This window comes from Puma concolor, chromosome A1 (genome assembly GCF_028749965.1).
Source record: "Puma concolor isolate L17-30 chromosome A1, mPumCon1.1.hap2, whole genome shotgun sequence".
NCBI lineage: Eukaryota > Metazoa > Chordata > Mammalia > Carnivora > Felidae > Puma > Puma concolor.
Window position 1 is genome coordinate 146,346,003 of NC_141667.1, and position 20,681 is coordinate 146,366,683.

Here is a 20,681-nt window from a genome sequence, read left to right on the forward strand (position 1 = left end):
TGTTGGGCACTTACAGGAAGCAAATGACCAGCTCAAGTCCTAGTCATTGAACCAGAGAACTTCAAAGGGAGTTCTAAAATAAGCTCTTTTTTTTTTAATTAAAAAATTTTTAAGTGTTTTTATTTTTTCATATTTTAACGTTTACTCATTTTTGAGAGACAGAGAAAACCAGAGCATGAATGGGGAAGGGGCAAGAGAGGGAGACAGAGAATCTGAAGCAGGCCTCAGGCTCTGAGCTGTCAGCACAGAGCCGGACTCGGGGCTCGAACTCACAGACCGCGAGATCATGACCTGAACCGAAGTCAGATGCTTAACCGCCTGAGCCACCCAGGCGCCCCACTCTGTACCTATTTATAAAAAGAGTGTATTTTCTGTAAAATCAGGGGGTGTGTTGGTGCGGGGGCAGGGAGAACACCAACCTTATGGAAGAAATCTGTCCCCTCCCCCCGCCTAGCTTTCACAGAAGCTCCTAAGACTGAAGCCACCATCTGGCACTGGTGATTCGGAAGGCCTTCTGCTCACTGTTGAAGTCCAAGAAACGCCTTCTGAAAGAAACCATACCTATCCTCTGTCACAGGGCATTCTTAGGACAATCTCCTAAATGAGGCCTCAGACCGACGGCCTCTCTAAGGCCTGGTTCGCATGAATTGGTGAAATTATCAGACTGTGTTGATCCCATGTAAGAGATGCTAGTGTTGAGGGGCGATTCTTTTTTTTTTTTTTTGTAATGTTTATTTTTGAGAGAGAGAGAGAGAGAGGGAGAGGGAAGGACAAAGAGAGGAGGGGACAGAGGATCTGAAGCAGGTTCCATGCTGACAGCACCTAGCCCGATGCGGGGCTCAATGAACCGTGAGATCATGACCTGAGCCAAAGTCAGATGCTTAACCAACTGAATGACCCAGGCACCCCTTGAATAACACTTTTTCAGAGAGAGGGAGGGGGAGAGAGACAGAGAGAAGGGGAGAGAGAGAGAGAGAGAGAGAGAGAGAGAGAGAGAGAGAGAGAGAAATGAATCCAAGCAGGCTCCATGCTCATCACCCAGCCCGACACAGGGCTTGATCCCAAGACCCTGGGATCATACTGACCTGAAACTAAGAGTCAGACACCCAACCAACTGAGTCACACTGGTGCCCAATAATTTTTTAAGTTTTTAGTCCCTCTAGGACTAAAATTTCCTCTAGGAAAATATTGGCTGAAACAAGACATTAGGTTTCTTGGGACAACCTAAGTTTTTACTTTGTGTTAACTGAAATGTTTAACAGATAAACTTTAGGACTATGAGTGGCTGTTACCACGCCTGAAAGGAAAAAAATGGTTTGAAAGAAAAATATATTATAGCTTTACTAAAAAATAACTTTTATTTTTAAGTTTATTTAATCACACATTTATAGAAAAATTGGAATTACAATACAAAAATATTTTTTCCTGAATCATTAAGAGTGAGTTGTCACCGGATGCCCCATTCACCCCTTGATGTGTACTTTCTACAACCAGGGATATTTTCTACCTAATACAACACACCTGCAGAGTCAGAAAATTAATGTCGATACATTTCTAGTATCTAATCCTCAGACTCCAAATATTTCCAGTTGTCCTAGTAATGTTCTTCATAGCAAAAGGATCCAGTTCAGAATCACATTACACTTTGTTGTCATGTATCTTTAATTCCCTTCAGTCTAAGATGGTCCTCTATCCTCTATCTTTCTTTTACTTCTGTGACCTTGAGGCTTTTGAAGACTGCTTTCTGGCATGTACCTTAATTTGGGTTTGTCCGATGTTTCCTCATGGTTAGATTCATGTCATGGAGGTTTGTCAACGATATAACAAAAGTGTCATCTCGCCTTTTTAAACGGAGCAATTTTTTTTTTAAATTAATTCCACTGGGATGATGTTCACACTCACGGGTGGAGTGAGGGGATGTCTGCCAGGTGATTAATTGTAAATTACTCACTTTCCCTTTGTAATTTATTCGTGTTTTATGGTAAGTTGCCTTGAAATTGTGTATATATCCTTTTCCTCATCAACATTTCAATTGTTCATTAGACAGAAAACTATAGATTCATGAGTCCCTATTTGATAACTTGCTGTCTTTATTATGATGCTCAAATTTTCCCAGATTGGACTAAAAGGGGGGTGCTTCAAGCCGGCTTAAGTATCAATGTTCCCATCATTCTTTGAACACTTCCTTGTCTCTCGGTACAAAAAGACATTCCGTCTCGAATTGTCCCTTTCCCATGAAAGCCCTGAAATCAGCCATTTCTCTGTGGAGCCCTGGTTTGCATAGTAGACCATGGTGTTTAGAAGCCAAGATCTGGGCACTAGCTGTGTTCGTTGTTGGTAGGGTGTGGCTGCTCCCAGGCCCTCTCTGCTGAGAAGGTAGGATTGATGTTGACATGTATATCTATATCCGTATCTGTATACGTATCTGTACCTACACATCTGTTCGTCTACAGAAGGGGCAAGATGCGTCTACACACATTTACATGTCTATGCAGGACTCTATCCATATACTGAAAACTGTGAGGACTGTTCACATCCATACCTCCGACTCCAATCCAACGACAAAAGGTCCCTTCTAGGTTTCCCTTTTTGAATGTTTGCTATGCTCTTCTCCAATAGTGAGAAACATGTATCTTTGGATATGATTCACTCATCTGTGGTCACCAAGCTCCCATCACTGTCCTCCCCCCACCCCACGTGATGCCCTCCTCACCATCCTCAGGCTCCCTTACCTCATGCTGGGTCACTGCCCTGGCTCTGAAAGTCCCCTTTACCCCACTAGGGCTTGGACTCCCCATTCTCACCCTGTTTGGGCTCCGACTGCCCATGCTAGGTGGACCCCTGCTAGATGTCCACCTTACCCTGTTTGGCTCTGACTCTCCATGTTGTAAGCCCCTCCCTGCCCCGTGTGCATGTCCTACTCACCTTCCTGGGCTCTGCCATCCTGTACCAAGCTGCTCCCCACTGTACAGACTCCCCCATCGCCCACCCAAACTCCCCCACCCAGTCCAGGTCATGGGTCTCCCCGGCCCCACCCCTGACTCCCCCTCATAAAGAGGCCTGCCTAGCTCTGCCTCACCTTAAGGACCAACCTGTTTATGAAGGAGGAGAAGAGGAAAAGTCCACATGACTCTTAGATATGTGTGTTGTAAGGAATATCTTTGCTGAATGTTGTTGGATTCCAGAGAAGAGCGGGCCAAAAGCAATATTTACATGGTCTCGAATGCTGCTTCCTGCTCCTCCGCGTGAGGGAGGCAGTTCTATTTACTGTGAACCCCATTAAGGCTTTGCTCTGGCCATGTTAATCCTGCTAGAGTTTGGATGGAAAAAAGACAGCATTTGTTGAAGCAAACAGAAAAAGCAATTGAGCAGGCTTCCCTTTTAAAGCTCATCTCAGGGAGCCTGGGTGGCTCAGTTGGTTAAGCCTCTGACTTTGGCTCAGGTCATGATCTTGCAGTTTGTGAATTCGAGCCACGCATCCGGCTCTGTGCTGACAGCTCGGAGCCAGGAGCCTGCTTCAGATTCTGTGTCTGCCTCTCTCTGCTCCTCCCCTGCTCACGCTCTCTCTCTCTCAAAAATAAATAAACACTAAAAAAATTAAAAACAAAATAAAGCTCGTTTCTCTCCTTCATTCATTCCTCAGAATAAACTGCAGTGCAGCTTGACCCCAGAGCTCTAAATTACAGACGATCTCCAGTCCTCAAGACCAAGGCATCTGTTCTTTCCTTTAAAGTCAGCGATGGGAAGTCACTGAGTGGGTTGATCAGGAAAGAAGCAGAAGGTTGTAACGAAAACTTTTCATTTCTAGTTACCAAATGGAAAACAGCCACGATCACATTGTACATCTTACAAACTTTTTTTTTTTTTTATAAGGTGAACAGTACAGAGCAAACTGGGTAAACTGGATGGCTTGGAGAAGTGGTTTTATAGGTGGGGCACTAATAGGTAAGCTGGGTTATTGGTGAATGGAGTATTTATGCCCTTTACACAAATCTACATCAGTATCCCTCCCTGACTTCTTGCTATCTCAGTAGTGACTCAATAATTACTTCACTTTATACCAAGGGTAAGTACAATATGATAAAATGCAATGCCTATCTGGAATAACTGTCTTCATCCAGGTAAGACAAATGTATATTACTCAGAATTCTTTTTCATATTCAGAGGAAGGACTATTAACCAATCAGGTGGGCATTTGATAAGCTCTTTAAAAAAAAAAAATTAGTGTTTATTTATTTTTGAGAGAAACAGAGTGTGAGCAGGGGAGGGGCAGAGACAGAGGGAGACACAGAATCTGAAGCAGGCTCCAAGCTCTGAGCTGTCAGCACAGACCCTGATGCGGGGCTCAAACCCACAAACCGTGAGTGAGATCATGACCTAAGCCGAAGTCGGACACTTAACCGACTGAGCCACCCAGGTGTCCCATAAGCTCTTTAAGTGCTTTTTATTTACTACAGAAGCTAAGATGTAACTGGATTTTGATTTTCAACAGATAGTTGGAGAGTGGCACTTGGGCACTCCTCTGGTGGGATCAGGCAGTCCTCGGCGGTGTCACCCGCACCTGGTGACCAGTGTCAGAGCCTCCCAGCACACTTGGATGGAGAGCACAGTGGGGTAGCAAGACCAAGGTCGCAGGAGGGGCAGACAGCCAGGCAGAAGGCAGGCAGAGGTTGCTGGAAAGGGAGAAGGGAGCCCAAGAGGGATAAGGAGGGAGAGGAAGAGGAGGAAGAGGAACATGGAAGAAAAGACACAGGTGACATGGTTATTGGAAATGGGGACTGTCATCAGAGGAAATATAGGAAATAGAGAACGGATGGTCTAGAAAATACCGGGAGATATCTCACACATAATGACTTGGATGCATGGTGATATTCTATTGCTTACATTTAAAATTTCTTTTTCTTTTAATTTTTTTTCATGTTTATTTTTGAGAGAGAGAGACAGAGCATGAGTGGAGAAGGGGCAGAGAGAGGGGGAGACACCGGATCTGAAGCAGGCTCCAGGCTCTGAGCTGTCAGCACAGAGGCCGACGCGGGGCTCGAACTCTGGAATTGTGAGATCACGACCCAAGGCAAAGTCGGACACTTAACCGACTAAGCCACCCAGGCGCCCCCGTTTTAAATTTGTAAATTTGGAGAAGACGACTCTGACCTATGACCCATGGTCAAGTCTGGGGGGTGGGTGGTGCTTTGGTTGGTTTTCATGGCCACATCCACTCACTCAGGAGCCTCTTTGTGTGAGACAAATACAAAACGAAACTTTAGTTCTGCTTCTTCACTTGTGACTACATTGACTTACTCCAGCAAGAGGGAAAAACTTGAGATCACGTTGCCTTGAGTTTATACAACATCTTTAAGGCATTTAACTGGCATATTTCTTAATGTTTACATCACTCTGAGGTAGATCAGAGATCTGTGGTTTTACCCCCATTCAACAAAAACAAAATCAGCGTGAAAACACAGAATTAAATCACACAAAGCCTAGAGCAGGATGCCTTGCTTTAGCGGTCCCGATTTAATCCTGTGTAACGAAACTAAGCTAATTCCATACATCGTAACTGATGAACGCCTTTAAAGTTCTCCAAACTACAAGCAGGTTCGATTTGGCCAGATGAAACTGCGTTTCAAACTTAGTCCCCTGAGGGCTTGGCTGTAGAGATTATGCTCTGGTTAGCATGTTGGCCTTTTAGCTCTATTTCTCTGTATTTGACCACTTCCCTGGGGCTGAAGATCTGCCCCTAATTGCTACTGTCTGTTGACAGCATTATTTTTGCACAGAGACTTTGGCCAAATGAGCGTCTGGCCCACAGGTGGGTACGCAGTCTCCAGCTTCAGAGCAAAGCCTTCCTCTCATTCCGGCCTCCACGACAGCAATCCCAAGGGCACTTTGTGGATCCTTCGATCCTGGCTCTTTTCGTGACACAATAAAGGCTCGGTAGCCTATAAAGTGTGACACAGGCAACGGGCACTGTGGGGAGAGAGAAACAGGCAGACACATCGCTTGCCTTGAGGGCACTTAACACGGCTCATAAAATGACCTATGTCTTCTTTTTAAAATTTGCTTTCCTTGGCTTTTCTGCGTGCTAGGGACTATTAGTTTTTCTGGTTTCTGTTCCTTTACACTGCTGTGTTATTTGCTCATTACACTTTTAAATACTGCACTAAATAAACCCCAGAGTATTGCAAATCCGTATTTCCCTCAGAAAAGAATGTGCGCTTTTGGCCAAGGATTTAACATCCCACTGACTTTCACAACAGAACAAGCAAGACTCTTCTAAGGTGAATTTGTTTTCACAAGGCAGTTAAAGTAAATTCTGTGGTTTTGTAGCCCAACATGAAATCTCCCCCCCGGAACGGAGCAGCACTGGCAAAACCCTCAGCCATCACTGAGCCTGAGGGCCGAACGTGACAATATGGGAAGGACGGGAAGGACTCCCAGGAGCAAATGTGACGGACACACGAATGACAGAACATGAGGTTTTCCAGACTCACAAAGTATTGGAGGACAGAACTCTGCACAAAGTACATTATGACGGGCCTGAGGGGTGCCGGAAGTGGCCGCCGCTCAGTTACGTGTTTTTCCATAGCCACGCTGTCATCCTGGCATTGCGCTTTTTGTTTTCCAGATTTTTGTTCTTTATTGTCTGTAACTTGGCACGAACTGTGAGCTTCTGGTGCTCTTCCAACATGTTGCCGAAAAACTGCTGCAGCTTGAAGGACAAAGGGAAGGCCGGTCAGTGCAAACTCAGGTCTCGTTTAGCCAGAAGAAGGCCAAGTTCATGCTCAGTAACAACAGGCTTGCAAATGGCCCGTGTGGGCAGGGGCGGGTGGGAAGGCCGGCCTCTAGATGGCGTGCTCCTGGGGAGACGGGCGCTGAGACAATGCGGAGACCGCACACCTACCCTGAAGAATCAGGTGCAGATTCCATCTGTGGAATGGGAACTTCATCTATTTTGTTCACTGCTCTATTCCCCCAAGGGCACACAGTAGGTGCTTGATAATGACCTACTGAATGCAAATCAGGGATTATACAAGATGTGTGGGCAGAGATACAGTGAGATCTTCTCTTATCTCAAAAGAAACTTTGCAACTCCTCAAGCTCAAAGCTGGCACCCTAACATCTGTGCCTTTACAAGTGTATCCTTTATTTAAGAATACTGAGATGGTGGCGGGGGCGGGGGGGCCTGGGTGGCTCAGTAGGTTAGGCGTCCAACTTCAGCTCAGGTCATGATTTCATGGTTCCTGAATTTGAGTCCCACATCAGGCTCTAGGCAGACAGCTTAGAGCCTGGAGCCTGCTTTGGATTCTGTGTCCCTCCCTCCCTCTCTCTCTCTCTCTGCCCCTCCCTACTCACCCTCTGTCTGTCTCTCTCTCAAAAATAAATAAATACTTAAAAAAAAAACTTTTTAAGTTATTTTATTTTATTTTTTTTTTTAATTTTTTTTTTCAATGTTTATTTATTTTTGGGACAGAGAGAGACAGAGCATGAACGGGGGAGGGGCAGAGAGAGAGGGAGACACAGAATCGGAAACAGGCTCCAGGCTCTGAGCCATCAGCCCAGAGCCTGACGCGGGGCTCAAACTCACGGACCGCGAGATCGTGACCTGGCTGAAGTCGGACGCTTAACCGACTGCGCCACCCAGGCGCCCCTTTAAGTTATTTTAAAAAAGAATATTGAAATGGGCCACCTGGGTGGTTCAGTTGGTTGAGCGTCCAACTTTGGCTCAGGTCATGATCCCACAGTTCGTGAGTTCGAGCGCCACATCAGGCTCATTGCTGTCAGCACAGAGCCTGCTTCAAATCCTCTGTCCCCCATCTCTATCCTTCCCCCACTTGCACTGTCTCTCAAAAATAAACATTAAAAAAAAATATTGAGATAGTAGCTTTGTCCACTGGCTAGATTCCTTCACTGGGTCAGCTGGGGCATTTATTTATGGGAACATCTACCTCAATATTCTGCATCAGCCACACCCCAATGAACTAATAAGTTATATTCCAAAAGTCTATTTCTGTGTCACTGGATTAGAATTTAGAACATCCCAGATGACTGTGTACCCATCCCCCGCTCGCAAAATGTCACTTAAACACTAATGTACTTGAAATTGAGCAGAAATAGGTCATCAAGCCTAATTACAATGTCAAAGAAAAGTCAGTTTGGAGGAAAGAGCAGGTGAAGGAACCAGGAACAGACCTCCCAGCCTCTCCCACACCTGCCTGCCGTGGGAGCGACAGGCCACAGCCCCGATGCACCTGTAGTGTGTGTGTGTGTGTGGGAGTCTGTGGGACCGTAGGTGGGCTTCATGTGTGCTGGAGAGCATGAGGCCAGGCTCTGGTGGGGGCAGTATGAAGCCCTGAGCAAGAAATAATGGAGAGCGTATAGTACCTGTGCTACGCTAGAGGGAGAAGAGACTCGTGCGGCTTTTCATTTTTATTCTTGTCATTATTCTCCATATGATCCTGTGAACACATAGATTACGGCAGGACCCTTGGAGATGACTACTTTTTGGCAAGGCTATTCGTAGTAGCTAATTTAACTTGCTTTCAAAACTGCAAGAATTGAACCCCTGCGAAACATACTTTTGCATTAATAAAAATCAACTATCAGTGAGTACAGTTTCGGAACTTTGAGGACAGCTAAATTTATACACACTTCATTCATTAAACAACAAAAAATCTTTGCTGGGTTCTGTAGACACAAAGATGAACTGATGCCCTTTAGACGACACCAGCACACTGGGGCTCCTGGGTGGCTCAGCCGGTTGAGTGTCTAACTATGTCACACATGGACAGGGTCCCGCCCCAAGTCGGGCTCTGTGCTGACAGCTCACAGCCTGGAGCCTGCTTCGGATTCTGGGTCTCCCTCTCTGTCTGCCCCTCCCCTGCTTGCGTTTGCACTCTCTCTCTCAAAAATAAACAAACATTAAAAAAAAAAAAAAAAAAAGGAAGATACTCGCACAGACTCGCCATCCCTGTGGGAGCACTCCTTCCGGCATTTCTGGGTGTGCCCTTCACTCTCTTGTCCAGGGAGTCCCTGGTAAATCACATCCTGACAGCTCAGTCTCAGGCAGGCCCAAATGCAGAGATCATTCCTTCAGGAATTAGTGGTTCTTCCTCTCTCTTAACAACAACTACACAGCTCACTGCTTCTCTCTCTCTCTCCTCTTTTTTTTTTTTTTTTTTTGGCTCACGATCAAACCTCAGGCCTTTATGACTTACATGTGTATTGGTGTATTTGCTGGGGCAGAGAGGTTGATTTTTTTCTTTCTTCTCGTTTTTTTAACCAGCTTGATGCATGGAGGGGACGGAGCAAGCTCCTAGGCCATCTCCCTGCTCCCCAAATCCATTTAATATATTGCCCTCGGAGAGAGGATGTATCAGTTATAAAACTGGTAAGAACAGATACGACGCTTGATCTGAGCCAAAAGGCCAAGAGGCGATTGAGTTTCCTTTCTTATTTACACAGGCCCCTTCTGTTCTTAGGAATATGGTCCCAGGCCACGGTGTTTAATTTGTCCTCAGGCATTAAAAAAAAAAAAATTAAGTCTATTGAAATGAAATCAATGGACAATAAATTATACTCACTAAAGCATACAAATGAGTTGTGATGACTATATACACCCGTGAAACACATAGACACGTTCAAAACACAGTACATTTCCACTACCCACAAATTCCTTCAGGCACTTTGCAACCCTCCCTCTGTCCCAGGCAGCCATTGATCTGCCTTTTATCACTAGAGATTATATTTGCATTTTTTAGAATGTGCGTGTGTGTTTTAAACTCAGCACCATCATCTTGAGATCTATCCAGGCCATGACACAAACCTATTCTTTTTTTTCTTTTAATTGCAGGGTAGTATTCCCTGGTGTGGATATATTACATTTTCTGTATCGATTCACCTATCGATGGATGTTTGGATGGTTTCCATTTTTCGGCTAACGAGAATGAAGCTGCTATGAATATTCATGTAGAAGACTGTGTGGATGTAGGCTTTAATGTCTCTTGAGTAAAAAAACCTAAAAGTGGAATTAATAGGTCACTATGTGTCTAGTGACATTTTAAAATACTGCCTTGGGGCGCCTGGGTGAAGCGTCCAACTTCAGCTCAGGTCATGATCTTACGGCTGTGGGTTCAAGCCCAGCGTCGGGCTCTGTGGTGACAGCTCGGAGCCTGGAGCCTGCTTCTATTTCTGTGTCTCCCTCTCTCTCTGCCCCTCCCCTACGCGCGCACACACACACACATACACACACACACACACACACACTCTCTCTCTCTCTCTCTCTCTCTCAAAAATGAGTAAACATTAAAAATTTTTTTAATAAAATAAAATACTGCCTATTTCCCAAAATAGTTGTACCATGTTCCATTCTCACCAGCAGAAAGAGAGAGTTCTGGTTGCTTCACTTCTCTGTCAGTGTGTGGTATTATAAGTCTTTCTAATTTTATCCATGCTACTGGGTGTGTGGAGGTTGTATTTATATATTACCCTTGTTTTACAGTGTGTGTGTGTGTGTGTGTGTGTGTGTGTGTGTGTGTGTGTGATTTCTTTTTTTAATAGTTATTTGCTTTGGCCCCTTAGTTTACTTTCTGGTTAAAGGATCCCATTTTCTTTCTAGAACTATTCCTCTCCTATCCCAGGGCCTGTGGTTTGAGTGGGGCTGGCTCCAAAGGTGGGCACATGACCCAGGTGAGGCCATTGGAGTATTTCACTCCCCCCCCCCCCCCCCGCCCCACCGGACACAGTGATTGGTGCATGTGACCCACGTAGGACCAACCAGGGTCATTCTATGGGACTGGAACTTGACATTAGGTGAGCAAGGACCTCTTTTCCTGCAAGTGACAGTGTTAAGGCTGACATAAGCCTGGAGCTATGTTTGCCTCCACGCAGAGAAAGCCTGCCTAAGAAGAAAATCAGCCCAGGAGAAAGCAGAGCCTGGAAATGACAAGCCCCATTGTTAGTTTCTAGAATACAGATAGGACTAAAATGTGTCTCTGTCCTCAGGGAGCTCATTATAGCCTCAGGGAGTAGACATATTTACACCCCAATTACAGTATAATGTAGTCACGGCCAGGGTACAGATATTCATAGGATGATTGAGGAGAAGGTATAAATCAGTTCATGGAAAAATTCCTGGAACAGGTGTTTGGAGCACGGTCTTAAAGGGTAATGAGATTTGTCCAGCCAAGGCCAGGCATGGGGAAGTCACCCAGACCAGAAGGCAGAGTGTTTCCAAAATCTGGAAAATGTGGGACAACATGCAAACTTAAGAAAACCTGTATGTGGTACAGTCCAACTAGAGGGAAAATATTTGGGAGTGTCTGTCTCTCTTGCTCCCCGATGCTCGGTGGTGAGGTGGGCAAAAATGAAGCCAGAGAGGCAGATGGGGGCCAGGTTATAAAGGATGCTAATTAAAAGATGAAAAAAAATCTCTTCTAAAGCTGCAATGAGCTACTGAAGCTTTGACAACTGGGCAAGGTGTGGCAGCAGCGTGAGGGCCGGGAGGCATGGAAGACCAGCCTGGGGTACAGGGCCCTGGCCAGAGTCCCCTGTAGTAAGTTAGGTGAGGAAGGACGGAGTCCAGCCCTCTGCGAACAAGAATGGTCTTTATTTCAGCAGCAAGAGAGAATTAAAAGTAATTTCCTGCATACAGTGAAAATAACACCAGTAGGAGCAGGGACTATAATCATTCAAATAAGCCTGTTGTTTTTCATCTATTTTTAATGTTTATTTATTCTTTTGAAAGAGACAGAGAGTGAGCAGGGGAGGGGCAGAGAGAGAAGGGGATACAGAATCCAACGCAGGCCCCGGGCTCTGAGCTGTCAGCACAGAACCTGATGCAGGTCTTAAACTCACAAACCGTGAGCACCACCTGAGCTGAAGTCGGATGCTTTAACCCACTGAGCCACTCAGGCGCCCCAGGCCTGTTGTTTTTAATTTTAGCAATTCCAAATTACGTTAAAAATGGCTCCTGAATTATTGTTACAATTCACAATATCTAAAGTACTTACCTCTGTGATCTGTAAATCTGTGCTTATGGTTCTCCCTATTATGTACATTAGGTTAACCAGCGATTGTGTTCCATACCTACGAAGCAACAAGATGCTAATCAGACGTGGAAAATGTTTTGCAAGATAAAGCTATACTTATATAGCAGGTAAATGCTAAGCGTACAGCCCCTATTGATTCCTATCTCCTGAATCTAAGCAAAATCATGTATGAATAAGGTTAGGGTCATCATTTAAGAGGGAATCTATTATATAGAGAATTTTATCAGCACTAAGGAAACATTTACAGTTAAATATCGATTTCTGTACACGTAGTATTAAAACTTTTAGTTACATATAAAAAGCTCCTAAAAACAACAACAACAACTCTTTTTATCTTTTTAAATGAAGTGGTTAGAATAGTGGTCACACACCTCAAATTAACATACTCTATAAGGGGGTAAGTAAATATGCAAAATTATGCCCCTTAACAAACAGTTATTAATATGGGATCACTTTCGGAAACTCTGGCTAAACTACCCTGAAAGCTTATTTAAAATTTTGAATTTGTATATTGTTTTTGGAGAAATGATCCATGTCTTTGGAGATTCTCAAGATGTTGGTGATCACAGAAGGGCTAAGTACTTCTGTTCCCTCAAAGAGGCACAGTGACTGTAACTTCCCCTCTAGTTTAGTGCCCTTGAGTAGCCAACAGGGATCTTCTGCAATAAAACCCCAGGAAACATTGTTACGGAAATACAGCAGATACATACCTGCCCAAAGCCTTGCTGAAGTTAAAAAGGTAAATAAAGACTTTTGGATGCATTAAAGAAGAAAGAAAATTAAAATAGGGTTAATGCTTTGGACCAAACAAAAAAGGGTTGCAATGACACTGTTTTTTTGATAGTTGACAGTTAATACACACGACTGACTTACTTCAAAAATGTATACTTGACACTAAAAATTGCAAGACTTCACACTGGCATAATATCAAACAATGGTGAGAGAAAACAATGCTTTCATTCTTTTTTAAGTTTTCAGCTGTAACGTAAGCTGTGTGTTCCTGACGAAAGCGAAGGAGACATAGTCTACATATAAACAAATTTGTTTCTATAGGAAAAGAGGACACACTTCTTAGTTTTCCATTTTTTTTTTTAATTTTTTAAATGTTTATTTATTTTTGAGAGAGAACGAGAGGCAGAGCACCAGTCAGGGAGGGGCAGAGAGAGAGGGAGACACAGAATCCGAAGCAGGCTCCGGGCTCCTACCTGTCAGCACAGAGCCCGACGCGGGTCTTGAACTCACCAACTATGAGATCACGGCCTGAGCCGAAGTCAGATGCTCAACCGACTAAGCCACTCAGGTGCCCCCTTAATTCTCCATTTTTATTGGTCAAGTATTAAAAGCTTGTAAAACAACTCAAGAAATTTGGCAATATTTGCAAAAACAACAACAAAGCAAACAAACAAAAAAAGCCAAAACAAACTGAGTTCCAAACTTAAAAAAAAAAAATGTGGAAAGCTACCTAGGGCCCTACCAGTGTGATTTTCTACCAGAGGAAGAAGACTACCCTGAGAGGCAGGGCTGGGTTTGAAATTATCTTGAGCAGTTTATAACTTATAAAAGATGGGGCTGACATATAGTTCGAAGCATTGTTCTAGAGATGAAATGAGATGCTGTGTATTGAAGCACCCATCAGAGTACCTGGCACACTTTATCCCTTACTATTCTTGCAAATTCCAAGAGGAGGTCTTTCTGCCACAGATGATCTGTCCCTCTTGTTGAGAGAGCCATCTCTGAAACCTTACTGAGCAAAACTGTATACATTACAAATAGTTTATCCTGCCAGTGGTCGGATACGTGCTCATGAACGGAACGACCAGAGCCGATGTGCGTCAGTTTAGTTACTGTTTTAAAATACTGGTAACATTCAAGGGAGCCTGGGTGGCTCTGTCTGTTGAGCTGAGCATCTGACCCTTGATTTTAGCTCAGGTCACCATCTCATTTTGTGTCTTCGAGCCCCATGTTAGGGGCTCTGCGCTGACAGCGCTGAGCCTGCTTGGGATTCTCTCTCCCTTCCTCTCTGTCTGCCCCCCCCCCCCGACTCCTCTCAAAACTAAATAAACTAAAAAATAAAAAAAATTGGTAACATTCTGTGGTAGGGTGTGCACAGGGATTTGGGCCCCTCTCGTCTGGATCACCTCCTGTCTCTCTCCTTTCGAATTCTCCCTCCACTCCCTTCCCCTGCCATGTCTGATTTCCTGAGGCAAGCGTGGCCACTGGATAAGCATGGGGGCACCAGGGCATCCAGCCTGATCCAATGACTGGCAGTGGGAATAGGCTGTTCAGAGCTCGGGTGCCCCACTCCATAACACCTAACTTCTCTCCATTTGCTTGTTCTCCATTTCTCTCTTCAGCTCCGTACTCCCCATGATGAAACACAACAGAGACAGAGTAGGAACGTGTACCAGCTTTCACGCTGAGGACTTCAGCCCATGTAACAACAGTATTTGAAGAAGAAATCGGGTGCTAGGTGAAGAAAGGAGTAAGATTTCCTTTGGGATCAGTTGAATTTGAAACTGATCACACCCTGCATTCTGTATTCACGCAAAGCTAGGGTTTTCCCACAGGCTGCAAGGTCTACATTGTTGTAAGAAAGCCAAAAGCACTTGACCAGGATGCCAGGGCACAGAGAGGGTTTCTACCGCCTCCAGGAATAATGCCTACAAACACTACTGCCTCATGTCTATATCCACACGTTCTTCCATAAGATCTATCTGTAGCTAATGGCCCGAGAGCATTTTTCTGCAGCCTGCAAGATGTCTTTGTGGTCAGTGGAGGCTCCCTCATTGCCATCAGGACTCAAAAGATCATCTCCGGCCCAACAATGAACTCAAATACCCTGCAGCAACCAGACCAGTGCCCTAAACATGGGAGGGAGGGGCAGGACCAAACCAAAGCTCTTTTCCTTCGAACAAATATTCCAAAATATAGTTTCAGAGGAGGCTTCCTGGCCCACTTACTGTGACAGGTCCCAAGTCAGACACTCAGTCCTGCCCTGAGGCATTTTCTGGTGTCCTCTCCTCCGTGCAGAAGGTAATTTTTCCCAACTGTTTGTTCAAATCCCACACAAATGCCATTCTTCTCTTTGGGTTCCCCCAAACCTTCCCCAGCTCTCCTCTCCAGCATTTGTCAGATACCATGTCCTCGTCACCTCGTATTCCTGACAAGAGCTTAAACTAACTGTGCCCTGGCAGGAGGAACTAGAACTTTTTTACTACGAGAAGGAACCTTGGAATCGATCAAAGAGAATACCTTTCGTTCTATGTAAGAGGAAACCAAGGCTGAAACGTTAACAAGTAAACAATAAACAGTTGTTGCTTTAGTTACAGCTCCAGAGGAGAGGGTCAGAGCACTCAGTTTGTTATCTGTTTCTCTCCCAGAACTTGTCTCCTGGCAAAATGACACTCTATGAACATCACATATACAGTTATGGCTATAAGATGCAAGAAAAGGGGTGTGGAAAACTCTAGATTTCCTTCCGTGGGCCTTCTTGGGGTCTTTATGATGCTAGCATAGACTGTGAATTTGCAAAAAGCAGAGATTCAAACAAACAGTTCCCAAACTGACGGTCTTTCTTGCTCACAGAAGTCTGAGCAGCGTCTTCCATAAACAATGCTCGGTGGAACATACTGGAGAAACACTAATTTCAAAGCTAACTTGCTCGTCATCAGTCACGTTTCAGCAAACTCAGAATAAGTCTTTCTCACATAATTAAGGTAAAATTTAATTTGTCAGAGGCATTTTTTTTTATTTATCCTTTCATGCTGTCTTTATCATTGTATGGAGACAGGTAACATGCTAGTCTTCTTGTCAAATATAACTCTTAATATTTTTTTAAACGTTTATTTATTTTTGAGAGAGAGAGAGAGAGACAGAGTGCGAGCAGGGGAAGGGCAGAGAGAGAGGGAGACACAGAATCCGAAGCAGGCTCCAGGCTCCGAGCTGTCAGCACAGAGCCCGACACGGGGCTTGAACTCACGAACCGTGAGATCATGACCCGAGCTGAAGTCGGCCGCTTAACCGACTGAGCGACCCAGACGCCCTTGAAATGTAACTGTTGAAATACGTGATGATTAATTGCTCTGATGTACAAAGAATTGACTAAGCATTCTTGTTTCATGTTTAGTGTATATGATAGTTTAATTATTAATTTGAACTTTACTTCCTTCTACAAATCCATAAATGTTATCACCGTTTATTGAAACCAAATTATTGGCAAAATCCAGCAAGACTGATGAACATTACAATTAATATGAAATAAATAAAAAATAAATAAAAATAAATGTACTTGATGTAGAAAGCAAACTTATTTGAGTCTGAAAGACATTGTGTAGCAGACTCTATGAGAGGAGGGGGCTGAGATGAATTTGCTGTAAATAGGTATCTGTTTTATGGGCATGACATTTTGTCGATAAGAGATAAAAATATTCAAGCCATGGATTAAAAGTTCATACATTTACGGGCACCTGGGTGGCCCAGTTAGTTAAGCGTCCGACTGTTGATCTCAGCTCAGGTCATGATCTTAAGGGCCATGAGTTCAAGTGCCGCATGGGGCTCTGTGCTGACAGTGTGGAGCCTGCTTGGGATTCTCTCTCCCTCTTTCTGCCCTTACCCCACTCATGCGCGCGCGCTCGCTCTCTCTCTCTCTCTCTCCCTCAAAAGATAAATAAACTTAAAAAAAAGTTTATACATTTATAATTCTAGGAGCTCCTTGAGGTTAATAAGACCCATTTAGAGTTAAAAAGAAAGGGGAGGCAGGGAGGCATTCTCTCCATTTAATATTGTTATGCACATCACTTAAATAAATTGCTACACGGTGGACTTTTCAGAGAGTGTTACCAACATATTCTCATTCTCTAACCACAGAAAAAGGGTTCTTCTGAGGAATAAAAGTTAAAATACACTTCAAGTCACTTAAATTGAGAGGAGTCTTCCCCATGGGTTGGTCAAAGGCATTTTGGGGGCTTGGTTGGCACATGTGCCCTGCATGAAGAAGAAGAGAGGAAAAAATGAATTGAGGGGCTCATTACCCCCAGGAGCAGTGCTATCCAGCTGAACTCTCTGTGGTGATGACAATGTTCTACATTGGAGCTGTCCAACGTGACAGCTGTTTGGCCATATCACACTCTTAGAACAGGGCCAGTGCAACTGCGGAACCGAATTTCAAATTTTATTCCATTACTTATCAGTTCAAATGTAAATTCAAATATCTATATGTTAGCTAGTGGCTATCATATTGAGCAATGCAGCCTCAGATAATATTTTACTCAGGTGCCAAATGGTTCCAGGTTAAACTATACCAGAGTTGCCCGGGGAGCTAGTGAAAGGTGCAGATTTCTGCCCTGTTTTGGCAGATTCTGATTTTTATTTTTTTTAATGTTTATTTTTGAGAGGGGGCGAGGAGCAGGGAGAGAGGGGGACAGAGGATCCGAAGTGGGCTCTAGGCTCCGTGCTGACAGCAGAGAGCACGACACAGGGCTCGAACTCATGAACCATGACATCATGACCTGAGCCAAAGTCAGACACTTAACCGACTGAACCACTCAGGCGCCAGGAAGATTTTTATTTTGAAGGGGGGATGGGTGGGTGGGCTTGAGGTCTTTAGGTTTCTTAGCTACTATAGGCGATTTCCAACCTTGTGGCTGGGATCACCTGCCTGAACGCCAGGCACCATGCCACTATGAGCCACAATGATAATAAATTCAATCCTCAGCACTTGCAAGGACATACTAGGTGCCAGTCACGGCTAAATACTAAGCCTGGTTCATAACTGTGAACCTCTGTCTTCCTCGGGACCCAAAAGTGCACGGGAGGGATCGGAGGAATCAACAGCTGGTGGTGATGACAAGTTGGGACCTCTGGTGAATCAAAACATATTTCTTAAAGGAGCTGCTCTCTCAACATTTTCATGCCCAAACTGCTACTAGACTGTTTGGTAGGAAGCGTGGGAAGAAAACAGTCAAGGGCTGTAGCCGAAGCGAGTGCCCCACAGCAGCAAGAGGACAGGTGACCTCCCAGGCCAGGCACAGCCAAGTGGAGACAGCACTGTTGTTACAAACTCCAGGGAGAGAGAACAGAAATGAAGAAACACCCCCGCGAGGCTGGGATCTCTGAAATCTCAGGGAACAAGGGGACCAATGTCAATAATTCTGATTTATATCTCAACTCCTAAATTCCCAGTAGGGCCTAGGAAGGGGGGTATTATTTTTAATGACTGAAGCAAGAAGGGAAGGATACCCTTTACTGCCAAAGTGTTAGGAATCTGAGAAAATTTAAGGAATTTCAAAGACCCTCCAAAGCAATGAACTTAGAAAATATAAAACTGGATGTAAGGTCAATTTTCTTAGTATGTGACTATGCTAAATGCGTTCCACTGATGACCAGAAAAATGATACTGTGCAAATAAGTCTCTACCTCCATGTTGTAAATTTCTGTTTTTTAATGTTTATTTATTTGGGGGGGAGTGCAGAGAGAGAGAGAGGGAGACAGAAGATCTGAAGTAGGCTCCACACTGTCAGCACAGAGCCCAATGTGAGGCTTGAACCCACGAACCCAAAGTCGGATGCTCAACCGACTGAGCCACCCAGCCACCCCTGTGTGTTGCAAATTTCCGATTTAAAAGCACAATATTTTGGTATTGTAAAGGAATTCAATAAGTGTTTACAAAAGAAAAACATTCCATGATTTTGTTCCTTAAGAGAGCTATATTCACATTCTTTAAACATTTATATTCTAAATATACTTTCTGTCCCACAAGGATAAATTTATTTGCAAAAAAGCATCTTCCACCTTTACAGGTGTTTGGACCTGAACTGTTGGCCACTTTGTATTTGCTAATTCTAGAGTATGTGAGCACTTGTAAGACATTATTCTAGGCTTTCAGTGATGTGATTAATCAGATATGATTAAGTAATGTTCTAGAAAGACCAGCCATCAAGGGCATGCTGATTTCTTTTTTTAATTTTTTGACGTTTATTTATTTTTGAAAGAGAGAGAGCGTGAGCAGGGGAGGGGCAGAATGAGAGAGAGGGGGAGAATCCAAAGCAGGCTCCAAATTGTCAGCACAGATCCCCATGTGGCGCTCAAACCCACAAACCATGAGATCATGACCTGAGCCAAAGTCAGATACTCAACCGACTGAGCCACCCAGGTACCCCAGCATGCTGTCTTATTTTTGCCCGTCAGCATTTACTTCACCCAAGAGGGGGCTATGAGGCAAGCAGATTTCATCTCAAAAGGTGAGAAATATGAAAAATTCAAGAATACGGAACCCAGATATGTAAAGGGAATATTATAACAAATAAGACACGAGGAAGCGATGAACGTTGGTGTTTCTTGAAATGTAGCGGTCTGCTTCACAAAATAAATGAATGGGTGGTGTGCACTCAAACCAAAGCACATGACCTGCTCTACTCTGTGTGTCTGATGACAATCTTCTTAGTGGGCACAGTGGGGAAACTGAGGTAGGTAAGTATCCCATGCAAATCCATTTTCACATAGGAAGCCAACACTGGGGATAAGCGACCTTCTCTTCCACAAATGAGACTGAATGCAAGCAAAAGCGTCACTTTCCTGATCCAGGCAAAGGACTTTTGGGACCTCGACGGGCTAAAGCTGAGCTTCTAGCCCCAAACCAGTGACCTGTATGAAAGAGAGGTTGCCTGTTAGCTCCTTACCTTTCACTCACAGCTTGCCAATTGTTGATTAAAAAGTCCTTCACAATGTACCGGCCTACTTCAGATTCCGCCACAACTTCCATTATATTTGTTTCGTTAAAAGTGAATGGAGCTGCCGTGACGGCATACTCCAGATATCTGCAAAAATGCATGGGGAGAAAAGAAATATGCAAACATTATCCAATATAAAGAGTGGATTTCAACAAATGGACATAAGATCCCTTAGGGTTCTGAGTCAGCGCACAAATAGGTATTATTTTAACTCCTATATGAGCACATGGTCTATTTCTCTCCCCTTGGTTTATGAATTGCATTCTTCTGCTAGGACCTTTTTATTTTTTAAATATTTTTAATGTTTGTTTATTTTTGAGACAGAGAGAGAACAGGGGAGGGGCCGAGAGAAGAGGACAGAGGATCCGAAGCAGGCTCCATGCTGACAACAGAAAGCCCGATGCAGGCCTCGAGCTCATGAGCCACGAGATCATGACCTGAGCCCAAGTGAGATGCTTAACTGACTGAGCCACCCAGTGGCCACCCAGCCACCCACCCCGCCCTCTCTGCCGAGAACTTTGGCCAGATTACCTGTGAAGTATCCATGGGTCTTTACTGCAGCTCATCGCATAAGTGAGTTGAATCCTTTCTTCTTCCTTTGTTTTATTAGAGTACATATTTAACAAAAAGTCCCATTCTTCATCACTTCCGAAGGCAACGCCATAACATAAAACTACACTTTTAATCGGATAAGGTATTCTGTAAGGTAGAAGGTGCAATGCTATTTCTCATAGTAGTCAATTTATATGTTTATTTAGGTTGTTAAATACACACACACACACACACACACACACACACACACACACACACACGTATGTTTCACTTTAAATTCAAGTTAGTTAGCAGGGCGCCTGGGTGGCTCAGTCAGTTGAGCGTCCAACTTGGGCTCAGGTCATGGTCCTGCAGT

General features: G+C 44.2%; 1 protein-coding gene and 1 pseudogene across 7 annotated transcripts in view; both read right to left on the bottom strand.

Annotated features, from left to right (window-relative positions):
• Nucleotides 1–1,339: 1,339 nt before the first annotated feature.
• The window catches only part of LVRN (laeverin), a 79,274-nt gene continuing 59,932 nt past the window's right edge, over nucleotides 1,340–20,681 (bottom strand). The window contains exons 17-21 of one of the 7 annotated variants that reach the window (XR_015250717.1): nucleotides 20,306–20,473; nucleotides 19,724–19,861; nucleotides 12,009–12,084; nucleotides 6,492–6,709; nucleotides 1,340–5,967 (exon numbers count right to left, since the gene is read on the bottom strand). Coding sequence is in view for 2 of the 7 variants with exons in the window: in XM_025924540.2 (XP_025780325.2) it covers nucleotides 6,569–6,709; nucleotides 12,009–12,084; nucleotides 19,724–19,861; nucleotides 20,306–20,473 (523 nt within the window). In the remaining 5 variants the exon portion in view is untranslated. Of the gene's footprint in view, nucleotides 5,968–6,472; nucleotides 6,710–12,008; nucleotides 12,798–14,094; nucleotides 17,196–19,723; nucleotides 19,862–20,305; nucleotides 20,474–20,681 lie in introns of those variants that run through there. The other 6 variants (XR_015250722.1, XR_015250718.1, XM_025924540.2 and 3 more) reach the window with 6 other exon arrangements.
• LOC112861911 (U2 spliceosomal RNA) lies at nucleotides 9,270–9,437 on the bottom strand (annotated as a pseudogene).